Source organism: Sparus aurata, chromosome 14 (assembly GCF_900880675.1).
Source record: "Sparus aurata chromosome 14, fSpaAur1.1, whole genome shotgun sequence".
NCBI classification, from domain to species: Eukaryota; Metazoa; Chordata; class Actinopteri; order Spariformes; family Sparidae; genus Sparus; species Sparus aurata.
In genome coordinates, this window is record NC_044200.1 from 206938 (window position 1) to 222162 (window position 15225).

Below are 15225 nucleotides of genomic sequence, written 5' to 3' on the forward strand. Positions count from 1 at the left end.
TATCTATTACTATCTATCTCTCTCTATCGCCGTATTATCTATCTATCCTATCTATATATATATATTAGCAGAGTGCCACTGCAGTGCGACTTATCGTGCTCTAGATTCCCTATCTGTGTATGGTTATCTATTCTTGTATACTCTATTCTTTTTTCTTGGTTCTGGCTCGGTGCACTGGAGCAGAGTGTTAGCTTGCTTAGTGGGAGGAGGCTGGGGCTCGTGGGTAGTGCGGGTCGTCTAGTGATTAGAGGTCATCAGTTCGAATTCGGCTCCCCCTAGTTGCATGTCCGAAGTGTCCTTGAGCAAGATACTGAACCCCAAATTGCTCCTGATGAGCAGTTGGCGCCTTGCATGGCAGCCTCCGTCATCAGTGTATGAATGTGTGTGTGAATGGGTGAATGTGGCATGTGTTGTACAGTGCTTTGAGCTGTCGTTAGACTGGAAAAGCGCTATAAAAATGCAGACCATTTACCATTTAGCTTACTTCAGACGATAGCAGCATCATTTAATAATCAGTAAATAGCTGAGTCGACATGTGTTAATGTTACTCCACTTAAATTCATCAGGGACATTTGGAAAGTTAACATTAGGCCTGTTCAGGTGTTATTTTACAGGTGTCTTTCCTGCTTGTATGTCAGTTAAAATGCTATTAGTTTTCCATCCCCTTTTTAAGTAACAGGGTCGTTGTAAGCCTTTGGTTTATTGTGTGACAGTTTGTTTGTTGAAGTTTACATCAGTGTTAAAGTGCAGTTAAAGCGTATTACTGTTAATACTCCACACCTTAGCTTTCCCATATCAAATATATTTACACACTGCACTTGCACTCTGGTTAGACTGAATTGTATTGCAATGACAATAAAGTTGAATGGATCTCATCACATTTTCATTATTAGTCTATATTAAACTTTTGTTTAGCACACATCAAGCATCTGTTGTTTTTTTAATTAAAATCTAACATGCAGTGGTCACATATACTTCTCTCGTCAGACTTTTAACATATTTCACCACCAGCAGAGTGACACAGCATCAGGTGCTCCTGTCCCTCTACCTCAGCACAGCAGAGTGACACAACATCAGGACTGAAGACTGACTGGCCATCTCTTCTAACTGACAAAGTGAGATGAGAGCTAGTTCATTGAGGACAGGTTCAAATAAAAAAGCAGTTACACATTTCCCCAAAAACAAAGATGGGAGAGTGTCAACATGACTTTTGTTGAAAATGTTTCCTCCAAAAGAATACAGACTTAATAAGGAAGGACTTAAGGACTGGAACAATGCAAGCCACTTGCTGAAGGTTCAGTGAGGATAGCCGGGAGCACAATACCCACATGGCAACATGGAAGGAGTTGGAGGTCGCTTTGCAAAGCGGATGACAATAGATAAGCGAGAGATGGCACTCTGAGGCTGAGATAATATGTTTGCGCAATGCCTTATTTATTTATTTTTTTAACATTTATTAGAACAAGTTTCTTGACAGAGTCTCACACATTATGACAAGTATCACAATGCCTTATTTATATTCTATTTTTATCACTTGTTTCTTTCCTCAGTTTTTATTTGGTGTGATATTTTTGTCTTAAAAGAAATAAAATCTTGAATACATACGTGCAGTTTCTGTGTGAGTGTACGAACATTGATTGTGAAATTGACTGCGATACAAGGGGGCGCCGCCTAAGATCTTGCCTAGGGCACCAAATTACTCTGGGCCGGGACTGCTGTCATCGAGAAAAGAAGCAGGGTGAAAGAACATCTTGTGATGATCAACCGAGTTTTGAGAGTACGTTTTAATTTTCCTTTAGTCTTAAACATTTGGTACCCCACAGTTAAGAGTGGGAAAGGGCAGTTACATCAGAGGCTGTAGCTGTGGCAATAACCTCGCCAGGACTGAGGGGGCAGTAAAACCCCAACCGTACTTCTGTGTCGACAGAGAAGAGGAAGGAAACCGTAAACTGTCAACCTGTTTACTTTGCTTTACGTCCACCGACAGTCGGTTGCCGGTAAAACGGGGCAGGGCCACCGTTCTTCGTCAAGCTAGCCTGAGTTTAACACGAGAAAAGGCGATCTGTGCCTCCAAAGTGAACCCAGTCCCGCAGCTCCACGCACACTGCTGATGAGTCTGCAGAGGATGACCGTTTTCTTTTGAACGTACTGACCGGAAGTTGTGTTTGTAACTCTCGGAGGTTTCCCCCTGCTCAGGCTACAGTCAATGCGGACCCATAACGCTTGGCTGAATATAAAGCAGAACCGTAAGCTAACGGTACATGTATGTGACACTTCAAACACTGAAGGAGCCGTGAAATTAAACAAACATGGATCCCAACCGGATAATCCAGGCTCTGAAAGGGACTATCGACCCTAACCTGAGGATAGCAGCGGAGAATGAACTCAATCAGGTGGGTGAGCTAAAGTAGTTGTTTGTTTTTTTTGTTGGTTTGTGTGTGTGTGTTCCGGGGTAGGAGGCATCATGGACCGTTCTGGCCCAGGAATGATGCCGGTGTTCATGATGGAGGGGAGGCCGAGATTTTGGGATGTCGCTCAGCATCGGCCGGGTGATTCTTCAGCACCCTGTCTGCGAGTTTATATCAGGCCGGTGATCAGCAGTTTGACTGAGCATGTTCTAACACCGACTCGGGCAGCTGCGTCGAAGAACAATAGGCATCAGATGTGACAGCCATCATGAACTAGCAGGAAGTTTCTCATGTCAACACTAGAGTTCACAGAAACACTTCAGAGCTCTGCTGCTGCTGCTGCTGCTGCTTCAGTCAATAACATATGATCAGTTGAGGATAAATAAAGCGATCAGGCCCCCTAAATAACTGATTAATAAACATGTGAATGGGTTATTGGATCATAGTTTGACTCAAGCTTAATACCCATTCAAGCTTTGTCTTACAGAAAATGGACCTGTGTATTAGAAAATGTTCACTGGTCATCATTCAGAAATACAGGTACAGGTAAATGACCTGTATGTCTTGTCTACTTCAAATCAATCAATTTTGATATTAGTTTAATTTTATATCGACAAATACTTGCAATTCAGAGTAAAAGATTTAAATCACAGGCTGATCCAACTTCCGTGGATTTTATCATGGCAACTCATAATGTACCTCAGTAGTGTGTATGGCCCCCGCGTGCCTGTATTCACTCCCACTCCTGATGAGTCTGCAGATGGTGTTTGCTGACAAACTAGGACTGATCCCAGTCCTGGATCAGGGCATCAGTGAGCTCCTGGACAGTGTGTGGCAGGACTTGGTGGTGTCAGATGCACGATCCCGTAGGTTTCAATTGGGTTTAGGTCAGGGAAACAAAAGAGCCAGTCAATGGCATCATTGGCTTTTACATCCAGGAGCTGCCTACAGGCTCTGGCCATAGAATGGCAGTACCTAACAGCAGTCAGGGTACCGTTGGCTATGACACGGTCTGTGTGACCCTCGAAGGATATGCCTGCCCAGAGTATCACTGGCCCACTGCAAAACCGGTCATGCTGGATGATGTCACAGGCAGCATAATGTTCACCACGCTGTCTCCATTTTTTGATGTTCTGCCAATCGAGCTGCACTGTGCTGGGCTGTGAGCACAGGTCCCACAAGAGGACATCTGGCCCTCATGCCACCCTCATGGAGTCTGTGTCTGACAGTTTGTTCGGGAACATGCACACCAGTAGCCTGCTGGAGGTCATTTTGTAGGGCCATGGCAGTGGTCCTTTAAGTTGTGGAAATGTCTTGATTATGAGATGCATTGCAATGTGGACGTGGAAGATCATAGTATTTTTTTCATAGTATCGGGCACATGACAGTTGATTCATAAAATCTGACAACTTTGCCATCCAACTCTGAGAGAGGTGTGTGCAGCAGAGTCAATAAATGCCTTATCTTAAAGCTGCCATGTGAAAACAATATTATGTTACAAATGCTTTGTTTTTGTCATATTTATATATTAAAAAGATGCAGCTTTTATTGCAGATTTTTGTCGATGTCACAATACGTCACATGTCCCGCATGTCAGTAAACACCACATGTCGCATATCACAACATTTCACATGTCAGAAAACAACATTTAAGAAAACACAAAAAAAACCAACAGAAAAAAACAACATTCCTCATATAAGATAACACAATATTTCTAATTTCAGGAAACACATGGCAGAAAACACATTTCACATTTCTGAAAATACAACGTCTCTAATTTCAGAATACACACTTAAAAAAATGCAACAATTCACATTTCAGATTACACCTTTAACATTTCAGAAAACACAACATTTCACATTTCAGAACACATTTATTGTGTACTGCTCTCAGTCTCAGTCCTATTTCTTCAGACAGGTCATTGTTTTTCTGAAATGTTGTTTTTTTTTTATTTGTTTTTTTACCCTCAGGGCAGTAGTTTTTCATGATCCCTGACATATATTTCAGTATTTTGAAATCTTCGCAATAGCACTTTATAAATGTTTGGACTGGGAGACAAAGTCAAATATCAAAATGTTTTTGTCCAAATACTCCAATATTAATGTTATGAGAACATTATCGGAATGATTGTGGTACTGCAGCAAAATATCACACAATGATATGTCTGATCAGTAATCATTAGTAATGTGGATATTATGACGTACCTAATATATGAGTCAATAAAGGTAAGTATTAGAGGGGCTCGGTTTAGCTGGGTCCCCTTGCTGCGTGTCACTCCCCCTCTCTCTCTCCCTGTTTCCTGTCATATCTTCAGCTGTACTATCAATAAAGCCATAAAAAGGCCAAAAAAAAATACTATGCCAGATCACAATATAATCATATCAAACATGTAAGATGATATATAGTCTCATTTCATGAAAAATTAACAAAGATTTTTGTATTTTCATACATCACTCACACGGGCGGAGAATATATCCACCTGTCCTTTATTGGTTGTAACTTACTAAGTATTCTCTATGTGTTTTAGTCCTACAAGATCATCAACTTCGCTCCAACCCTGCTTCAAATCATTGTGTCTGAGCAGGTGGAGTTTCCTGTTCGCCAGGCAGGTAAGACTTTAAAACATTACTGCTGTTGTTTTATGGACTGTGGTTTGCATAACACTTATTGTGTTTATATACCAGCACTTTTCACACAGAGACTTTGCATTATCGCCACAAAGAAGGCTCCCCTTTACATTGCCTGTGTTTGTTTACACTGAACCTAGCAGCAGTGCTGCGGAACCAAAAGGGGCATGATGCATCATGACGTTTACATTCGTGTGTTTTTTCTCAATGTGCTTTCCTCACGGTTCCACCTGTTAATCTAAACATGTATGAGCAGACTCTTTATGATATGTAAATGAATGCAGTTATAATGTGTTGTGATTCAGATCCTGATCCACCATGCATTCTGGAAAATGAAGAAGTTAAGGTTTTTGGTCAAAATTACATAATCGTCATCAGTAATGACAGTGTGTGTGTGTGTGTGTGTGTGTGTGTGTGTGTGTGTGTGTAGCGGCCATCTACTTGAAGAACATGGTCAGTCAGTACTGGCAGGACAGGGAGCCATCCCTGGGGGAGGTTGTCTTTCCCTTCAATATCCACGAGAATGACCGCCAGCAGATCAGAGACCACATAGTGGAGGGCATCATCCGCTGTCCAGAGTCCATACGGTACAGAGACTGCACGCACACATGCACGCACGAATACACACAGCTTGATCCAACCATTTACCTCTCAAGAAAAGCATCATTGAAATCTGTCCACTATTTTAAAATATAAGTTCAACACTTATATTTTATAGATGCAGCCTCTTAAATCTTCCTGTTCCTCCGTGACAGGGCCCTTGTATGTCTGTGATGGGTCTGTGAAGTCTATGCAAAACAATAGAATGGCAAAAACATTGGCTAATTTTTCCTGTATTTCCGCAAATATTGAAGGCACATTAAAGCATTATTGGTGAAGCGATGATGATATCTAGTCCCTGTTGAGTCTGCCTTGAATGCCTCAGAGATCATGGGATTTCCCCAGCTGAATAGATTCGGCACACATAAACAAGAAAATGCTTCATGCAGTGGCGGATGATGAAAGCAATTCAATCAGTTTATAAAAGGGTGTTCACTATGGTCATTCTAACAGGTCTCCCACTCCCCCACACTCAAGGCTTTTGAATCAGCTACAGAATTTTAACAGCATGCATCCACAAACACCAAGATCTCAAACAGCTCTCTTGTGTGCACTCTCTAAACTCAAATCGAACTGTCTTAACTTGGCAGTGCTGATAAAATATAAAACAAGAATCTGTTACTACACTGCCTATCCATTCCAAAACATGCTATGAGGAACACTGTTAGTGTCATGCATAGCTAAAATAGATTAAGCCCATGAACCAAAAGTCCTACCATTTTGTTAATGTACTGTGAAAACAGAGACTAAAAAATTCTGATGAATCTGTAAAACAAGATGGTGATGAAATGTAATACAGTGTAGTTTGATATCAGCTGGGGAAAAACATGGACTTCTTTCTCTGTTTTCTCTGGTTATGTAGCATAATTTCAGAAACAGCAGTGGGTGGCAATCGACTGGGAAACGGCTAGCAGTTTGCTGGCAGCTGGAAGACATTTAGTTGGAAGGGGAAAATCAAAGTGGCTGCATCTGTAACTTGGCTGTGAAGTATTTCAACTATCGTGTACATTTTATGAAGGGCACAGCTGGTATGCACACACTGAGTGAACACGTCCGGTAACTGACAGATACAATATGTTTTTATGTTCTTGCTCTGTCTGTAGTGCCCAGCTGACCATGTGTCTGCGAGCCATCATTAAACACGACTTTCCCGGTCGCTGGACCGCCATAGTGGACAAGATCGGCATGTACCTGCAGTCTCAGAACAGTGGCAGCTGGTACGGCAGCCTGTTGGGTCTCTACCAGCTGGTCAAAACATACGAGTGAGTAACCTGTAAATGTTCCTCTGTTTCACTTCACTGCTCTGATCATCCCTCCTGGGGAGATAATAGGCCTCCCATCACAACTGCACATTATCTTAGTGCCATTGTTAAACATGGTCTGAGGTCATCTTCTGAGGTCATTAGGGCTGCACGATTCTGGAAAAAATGTGAATCACGATTTTTTTGCTTAGAATTGAGATCACGATTCTCTGGCACGATTTTTTTTCACAAAATGTTTATTGCACTGATGAACTTGAACAAAACAAACAAAACATTGTAGAACATACTACTATGCCTCTGCCAAAACAATGTTTTTTTTGTTTTGTACCAAGTTCTATCTTTGGATGAGAAATGATTTTTACAAAAGTAAAAAAAAAAAAAATTGGGCATCCTTCAATACCTCATGTTGTACAGGGGCCGTATCTTTGGCTAGGTGATATGTGATAGCTGCTGTGATCGGCTTTCTAAAACGGAGGCATAATACTCCTCCTTTTCCAAAAGCCACCTCAGAGGAAGGCGTTACATGTGACGTGACGTGAAGCTCGAAGTTGGGCTGTGAACAGTTGACGACGAATTTGTCTTCAAAATAAGAGCTTTACAGGGTTTCCCCTACCATTGTACAGGCCTGGCGGGTCGCCAGGCCAAGGAGACCTGCCTGTTGTTTAGCTTATATTTTTGTTCTGATTGAGGAGCTTCTCTCTCTCTTTTTTTTTTTTTTTTTGGTAAGCAATAATTATGAAAATAACACAGACAATAAGCTAGTTTTCCCAGGCATTGTCAAAAGTATGTAACTCTGTTATAATACAATGAATAAAAAACTTATGTGTTTGTTAAAAAGAATATTTATAACTGATAGAATCTCAATTATGTGTAGGGATGTTTTGTCGCTTATGCCGTCAGCATAAGCAGCCCGTTAAAAGAGGACCATCCCAGAGGGTTTTCATTGAGATCCCTTCTGCAATGTACAGAAAAGATGTGCTTGATGCTCATGGGTTCAGACCACCACGCTGCAGCCTTTCAGGCCCATGCAACTTTGATTAAAGGTTAGATTAAGCCTAATGATTTCATTTAAGTGATATTATTCAGCAATATAGGCCTACAATGATTTTTAATGTAAATGTTTGTTATTGCTGTATTTTGCGTCTCGTCTGTTTAGGGTTTTTTCGGTGGGTACCACCGGGCCTGAAAAACATTCTAGGGGAAACACTGCTTTACATTGCACCCCATTGGAGTTTAGAAATGGGTTCTTAGCGGGGGGCTTTTAATTTGAAAGTAGCGACCCTTCCTAGTTTGTCGCTACAACAACAAGCTAACACAACCATACAGCTAGAGGGACGCTAACATCTCCCGGATTTCAGCGGCTGTCCAGTTGCTCATCTAGCAGGCGAGGCGGAAATAAGTGTACCCTCCGAGGCGGCAAATCGGCGGACCAAAACAGACCCCCAACTTGCCGCCCCCTGTCTAAAACCGCGACCTAGCCACCAAAAGGACAGGCAGATTGGCGGCTTGGTGCCCCGTCTAAAAACGGCTTCTCACTCACTCCTTCCAAACACTGAACTGCAGGCGGGCTTCCTCCACTGAATCACGTGTTGTAAAGACGCTTTACCACAGGTTGAGGGAGGAGGCAGCGGCAGTGCTGCATTTGGGGGCGCTTAAAAAATAATCCGGGAGGAAAATAGGAGCATTCGTTTGTGATTCAGCTCGAGATATAAAATGCTTCAGAATCGCTGTGTGTAGAAATGAGATCACGTGTATGTGTGAATCGAGATCGCGATTTTTAACGATTTTTTGTGCAGCCCTAGAGGTCATCGGTGTAAAGATGCTATTGGGAAACACCCAGATTTATACTTTTTGAAAGATAAAGTTTATAGACCGTATTCACTCAGTGGCCATATAAACCAGGGTTATCTGACAAATTGATTTAATTTTACTTCTGCTCAATAGGCTATATGCCACCCGTTGTGGTGAGGTACTTCCGCTTAAAAGTCAGCCAGCGCAAACACTTCCGGTGGCCATCTGCTTTGTTTGTTTTGGTAGGTAGCGGCTAAGCTAGTCGACTCGGCGATGAAAAAGTTTAAATATCAGCGATCGTCTGGTACAACAGCTGAGCACTGTTGTGTGCCATTGTGCCAGGCATCTAGCAAGTACAATAATGTGCTTAGTTTTTTCACTTTTCCTGCCGACGAGGAGATAAGGCGAAAGTGGATAGTCGCGATCCGCAGGGACAAATTTACGATCACGGCTCACACCCGGGTGTGTAGCCAGCATTTTAAACCGGAAGACATCCGTGAGCCAGCATCAGAAACTGCACGACGTCTGTTAAAAAGGGGATCTGTCCCGGAGTTATTTGAGTGGAACAATTTCTCCCTTCCACTTCCACGGCCGGGGGTTTGGGAGAGAAGGCAGAGACTACCGCCAGAGGATGACAGGGAGTCTAACGCACCGGCCCATCTAGCGGAAGACGTCTCAATGGACCACGACTACGTGTCGGCTCCAGACCCAGCGGTCGTCGATTTGGTGCTGGAGGAAAATGCTTCTCTCCGGGAGGAAATCCGCCAGCTACGAGGACAGGTCGAGAGCCTTACGCTGAGGCGGCGATTCGGCATCCACCGTTTTGCTGCCTCGGACAAAGACATTAGATTCTTTACTAGGTAAGTAAGTGGGGATAATGCATAACAATACAGACTATACGTTTGGGATGAAACATGATTAATTAGCTCAATATTGAAATTCTATCGTGAACATGGATTATACAGTGCTAAGTGCTAATTTGTATTGCAGGAGTGCCCATAATAAGTGCTGGATTGCTGGGCAAAAATGCCTGTATAAAGTGCTGAACTGTATTGCAGAAATACCCGTACTAATGTGCTAATAAGTGCAAGATTCTATTGCAGAATGCCCATATTAAAGTGCTTCAAGCATACAACAAACAACATATTAAAATACAACAAGCATACAACAAACGGACAAAGAAGTATACAAATTTAAGTATGACCATGTTCACAAATCTGGTTTTCAAATAGCCACGCTTTAAGATGTTTGGAGAATGATGCGATGGTTGGTAGTTGGTAGTACCGTGTATGTAAAGTGCAATATGTTATATGGAGGGTATATGATTACAATATTGGTATTCTCAGAAATTATAATAATAAAAAAATAGTCAGATACATTTAATTAAAGTCATCTGTTTATTCTGTTGGGTAGTTAATTATGAACAGTTATTATTGTTATCTGTTTTCTATTTTTTTTTTAGGTTTGCATCATCATGATCTCCTCATGCGGTTTTGGGCCTTGATTGAGCCCTCTCTGCCATCTATGGTCAGTGTTCGACAAGGACAGAGAGGAACTGTCACTGATTCAAATGCTGCAACTCATTCCCTGCAGCCCATTGATGAGTTGTTCCTGTTCCTAAACTACCTGGCCCTTGGATCCAAGCAGCGGGACCTTGCTGACCGGTACAGTGTCCATCAGACCACAGTCAGCCGAATCATAACATCATGGAGCAACTTCCTGTATACAGTACTCGGCTCGATAAGGATCTGGATGCCTGAGGAGCAGATTCGCGAATTTCTGCCTGCAGACTTCAAGAACTACCCTGACACTACAGTCATCCTTGACTGCACTGAGCTGAGATGCCAGTGCCCATCTTCCCCTCTCCTCCAGAGTGAGGTGTTTTCATCCAACAAATCCCACTGCACTCTGAAAGGGCTCATTGGAATTGCACCACATGGGGCAGTGACATTTATCTCTGCACTGTATGCTGGGTCTATCAGCGACAAGCAGATCATGCGAGAATCTGGTCTCCTTACCCTCCTAAAACCTGGTATGGCTGTCATGGTAGACAGAGGTTTTCTTATTGATGACATTGTACCCTGCAAGATCTACAGGCCAGCATTCCTCTCTGGCAGGTCCCAAATGTCTGCAGGTGAAGTTAGGGAGACCCAGGCCATAGCATTTCTCAGGGTGCATGTAGAGCGCCTCATTCGCCGGGTCAAGGAGCACAAATTCTTTGACTCTGAAATTCCGCTTCGGCTTTTTGGGAGCATTAACCAACTCTACACTGTGGCCTGTCTCCTCACAAATTTTGAAAATGGCCCACTGGTAAAGGCTTGGGCAAAGAAGCCTGAGGTCTGAGTAACCACAACAAAGTCCCCATTTTTTGAGGAAGGACTTTTTGAAAACACATGTGTATAAGTTCATACAAACATGCAACTACACACTTTATCTCATTTATAGACAAAGTGCTCTGTAAATAAAGTCTGAATGATAAATATACAGTGTGACTGCCTTTGGTGTGCACATCAAGCTTTCAGTTAGACGACCTTCATCAGGGCATTGCACATAAAATAATGTGCATATGTGCAATGCCCTGATGAAGGTTGTCTGACTGAAAGCTTGGTGTGCACACCAAAGGCAGTCACACTGTATTTTCATATTTTTATTATAGATTTATAATATATATTTAGACAACCTTCATCAGGTCATTGCACGTAACATACAGTGTGTATGTTATGTGCAATGACCTGATGGAAGGTTGTCTGTCCGAAAGCTTGGTGAATATAAAAAGAGTTGCTTGGATCTAAGTGTGCATTAAACCAGTTTTTGTTTGTACTTTCAAGAAATCTAAATCCCTTTTAAAAATACTTAAAATTGGAGCAGTAGTCTGCATTCATCTGTCCACTTTCCCAACCCCTTTTTTCCTTAATCTTATCAGTGTTTATAGTTACTAGTGCAGTGCCCGTAAGAAAAATGTATTCCTATTAAAAAGTGGGAGGTTAAGTAGCTTTTTCATGGATGGCCAAATGAGACTGTGTTTGAAGGTGGGACGTCAGGGATATTTAGGTTTGTTGTGAAATCCGATATTCCAGGGTATAATTGGCTGTTTTTGACTATTTTTGATTTTGCCATTATATTTCACCTTAAAAACTATTTACTTGGTGTCATTATTTTCAGCACAACCTCACATGTGTGACTTTAGTTATTTTTTTAATTTGACATACTGTATTAACACAATGGACCTTTACTGTGAAAACCACAAATACGTTTAACAAACCATTTTTACTTGTAATGCAAATATAAATTGTTGTTTGCTAAATTTGTGCATACATTTTAAACATTTACGAAGTTATATGTAACTATTTACATTTAAATGCAGGCAATGCTCAGGTCTGCCTGAGCTCCTTCCAGCTGAATGAAGAGCTGCACTGCCTGCTCCACATTCAGCATCTTCTCATTGTTCTGACTCATTAAACAAAAAACCTACTCCACTACACACTAAACACACTACACCAAACACTACATAACACACTAACTACACACTCCAAACACGCTTAATGTCACAAATCTCTCAACTCTCAAAATCGCTGTCCATACACCGACCGTCGTTCGGCCTGTCAATCATCCGCCTAGGTCCCTCCCACAACTTCCTGTTCCTCGACAACTAAACTTGCTGCTTGGACACTTTCGTGACACAAGCCCTTTTTTACCGTTTCTTCCTGCACAGACACAAAGCAAACGTGATGGCAATGTTCGTGAAAAAGCATGGCAGACATTATTTACCCTAAGTCCGGTTTTGGACGTGCCAATGCGTCCGGTCCGTCGCCTTGGGATGTGGGCCGTGTAGCTAGCGGCTAGCAGCTAGCTGCTAGCTAGCAACTAGCTACACACTAACATCCACAGATTCCGATTCCACTTTGTTGTCCGCGTGTCTCCGGATCTCCTCAGACCCGAACAGACCCGGTCCGGACTCGTTTAATCTCATTAATCCACAACAGTCAGTTTAGATGCACAGAACAGAACGGGACCGAACCGCCGGCAAAATCCCGGTCCAGCTCGCGCCTCTGCAGGTATCAATCCGCTTGTTTCTTCAGGTATGTCGTGGGCTTGAGCTCTGCAGTGATTGGCTCTGGTGCGCACATGGCCACGGTGTGCAGTGATTGGCTCTGGTGTGCACATGGCCACGGTGTGCAGTGATTGGCTCTGGTGCGCACGTGACTGTGGTGGCTTCGGTGGACAATGCTCGGTGGAATTTGAAAAGCATCTATGAAATAATTTAGTCACGGTATCATTGCAGTCCAAGCAAATGCTTAGATGCACACCACAGAACCAAGCAGCAGCCATGTTGAAAGTCTCAGGTCAGTGTGATCCTGATCCGCAGAGATATCTGACTAACAGAAACGCACACAGACAGACAGAGATTCCGTGCTTTTATAGAAAGATATGAAATCTGTTTGCATACAGTTCAAGTCTTTGAATGCTACCTTATTAAAATGCTTGTTGTGTCAATTCAAGTAGTGCTCTGCTTTTGTTTGGTCACTCATTTTTTAATTCCTGTCCGTTACCTTTTTAAAACTTATTACTTAAGCTGTACAGAACATCAAAATGCTTCGATCCAAATCATAGTCTTACATGTAGCCAAAACATTACATCACAAACACAAACATAATGCAGCAACATTTCACTGAATTTCTTTTGTATCCATCACAGTAACTATAAATACACATTGCCATCAACTCACTAATTGCTCAAGCAGGCATTGAGGTAAAAATAAAAAAAGAAACAATCAACTTTTTCTTTGATGGTTTCAAAGACTTCCATGCCACGGGGAACCCTCTGAATAAACATGTCATCTTATGTGTAAATGACAAAGTCACACCAGTCACAGCCAGAAACCAACATTTGTCCCTGGATTTGCCAGTAGTACGCATGGGATCGCCTCAGTGTGTGTCTACCCTCCCTGATAGTAATGTAAGGGCAGTCCACATAGCTCTGCACATTTGGGCATTTGATTTCCAGCAGGCCAAACACTGGCTGCCCCTCAGGATCGTACACGATCCCATCAGATGATGACCCCATCCATGGGGCATCAGGGTGAATCAGGAACCCACAGGGGTAGTGATTGACCTCCCTTACCCCGCAGTACTCCTCTACTGCTATAGGCTCCAGGTCAAGCCCCCGCCGCATATCAGCAGTCTGACTGGATGGTCTCAGAAGCCTTTTGGCGAGGTTTTCAGCAGAGCTTTCCCCCCTAGAATGACAGACCTCTCTAAATTTTGTGGAGATAATGCGGCACCTCCTTCGTTGGTGCCACTCAGCACTGGAACTCTGCTCTCGTGTGCTGTTCTCAATTTTGTGTGCTGTCACCAAAGATGTTTTCAAGGGACGCCATATCATGGACCTGTAGCACTCAGCCCTAACTGTGACCTCTCCTGCCTCCTTGTTTGAAACTGAGATTAACATTAGGGTTAGGATAATACATCGCACAAACAGTTAATGACGCTAACCTACCACTCTGCTAACATTAGCTATAGATGGAAAAAAAAACGTTGCTTCGTCACTGAGCTAACTTTGGCTAGTTAAGGGCTAGCATGTATCAGAGTCGGTTTGGTGAACTGTTAACTTACCTTCGTAGTTGTTAATATAACTGGACACGTACAATTTGAACCCTTTATCCTTTTTAGATGTGGGTGTCTTCGACGTTGTCTGAATGATCCGAAAAACATCGTTCACCGTTACCGCCGGCAGATCCTGCAGCGACCGGGTGAAGAACGCCATCGCTAACACTGTTAACTGTGCGCCGGAAGTAGTTCGGCTGGCTGAAAAACCCGGAAGTGCCAGACCGGAAGTCCGCGGCATATAGGCTATTTATCAGCAATTGGAAAGACAGCGAATGACAGACCCCTCATGGCAGAAATTAGGGTGCTGGAAGGAAGCATAAACTTTTATTTCCTTCCAGCAGCGCTTATTACAATATGTATTAAGATACTCATTTGTCTTTTTACTCTATTTTTGTACCACAGGTACAGGAAAGCAGATGAGAGGGAGCCGTTGCTGGCAGCAATGCAGATCTTCCTGCCGAGGATTCAACAGCTCATTGCCCAGCTGCTGCCCGACTCCACTATCTTCTCTGTCCTCATCCAGAAACAAATCCTCAAGATCTTCCATGCTCTCGTACAGGTCCGTGTGTGTGTGTGTGTGTGTGTGTGTGTGTGTGTGTGTGTGTGTGTGTGTGGGGGGGGGGGGGGGGGGGGGGTAGGTGTGTGTGTTTTTGTGTGTACTGGCTGCAGAAATGTATCATACACTGCCTGTAATAAAAAAGTCACCACCTGGATTTAACTAAGCAAATAGGTAAGAGCCTTCCACTGGATAATTACTGCAGTGAGTAATATGTTTCAACTTGATGCCAACAAGTTATGAGCCAACACTGACAGTGCTCAGTATCTCACACCAGGTGACAGATATATGCAGTATGGTTTCTTTGATAAGGTCCCATCACCTCTGAATAAAGCCAGACTCCTCTGTGTCAATGACAACAGAAACGGTTGAAGA

At 42.9% G+C, this 15225-nt stretch overlaps 2 protein-coding genes across 7 annotated transcripts in view; both read left to right on the plus strand.

Annotated features, from left to right (window-relative positions):
- The first annotated feature begins 1951 nt into the window (after positions 1–1951).
- The window catches only part of ipo8 (importin 8), a 53038-nt gene continuing 39764 nt past the window's right edge, over positions 1952–15225 (plus strand). For 2 of the 5 annotated variants that reach the window (XM_030440016.1, XM_030440017.1), the window contains exons 1-5: positions 1955–2393; positions 4936–5017; positions 5466–5622; positions 6739–6897; positions 14697–14853. In XM_030440016.1, coding sequence (XP_030295876.1) covers positions 2310–2393; positions 4936–5017; positions 5466–5622; positions 6739–6897; positions 14697–14853 — 639 coding nt within the window. In that variant the 5' untranslated portion in view covers positions 1955–2309. Of the gene's footprint in view, positions 2394–4935; positions 5018–5465; positions 5623–6738; positions 6898–14696; positions 14854–15225 lie in introns of all 5 variants that reach the window. The other 3 variants (XM_030440018.1, XM_030440019.1, XM_030440020.1) reach the window with 2 other exon arrangements.
- Positions 7798–11152, plus strand: LOC115595474 (THAP domain-containing protein 2-like). Of its 2 annotated transcripts, none has more exons than XM_030440021.1 (2): positions 7798–9548; positions 10151–11152. In XM_030440021.1, exon 2 carries the CDS (start codon positions 10174–10176, stop codon positions 11029–11031), a length of 858 nt encoding a protein of 285 aa, XP_030295881.1. In that variant the 5' UTR covers positions 7798–9548; positions 10151–10173; the 3' UTR covers positions 11032–11152. Both variants share the same exon structure in this region, with proteins under 2 accessions (XP_030295881.1, XP_030295882.1).

Coding starts and splice junctions, on each gene's coding strand:
- LOC115595474 (XM_030440021.1), top strand. CDS start 10,174: ATGCGGTTTTGGGCCTTGATTGAGCCCTCTCTGCCATCTATGGTCAGT.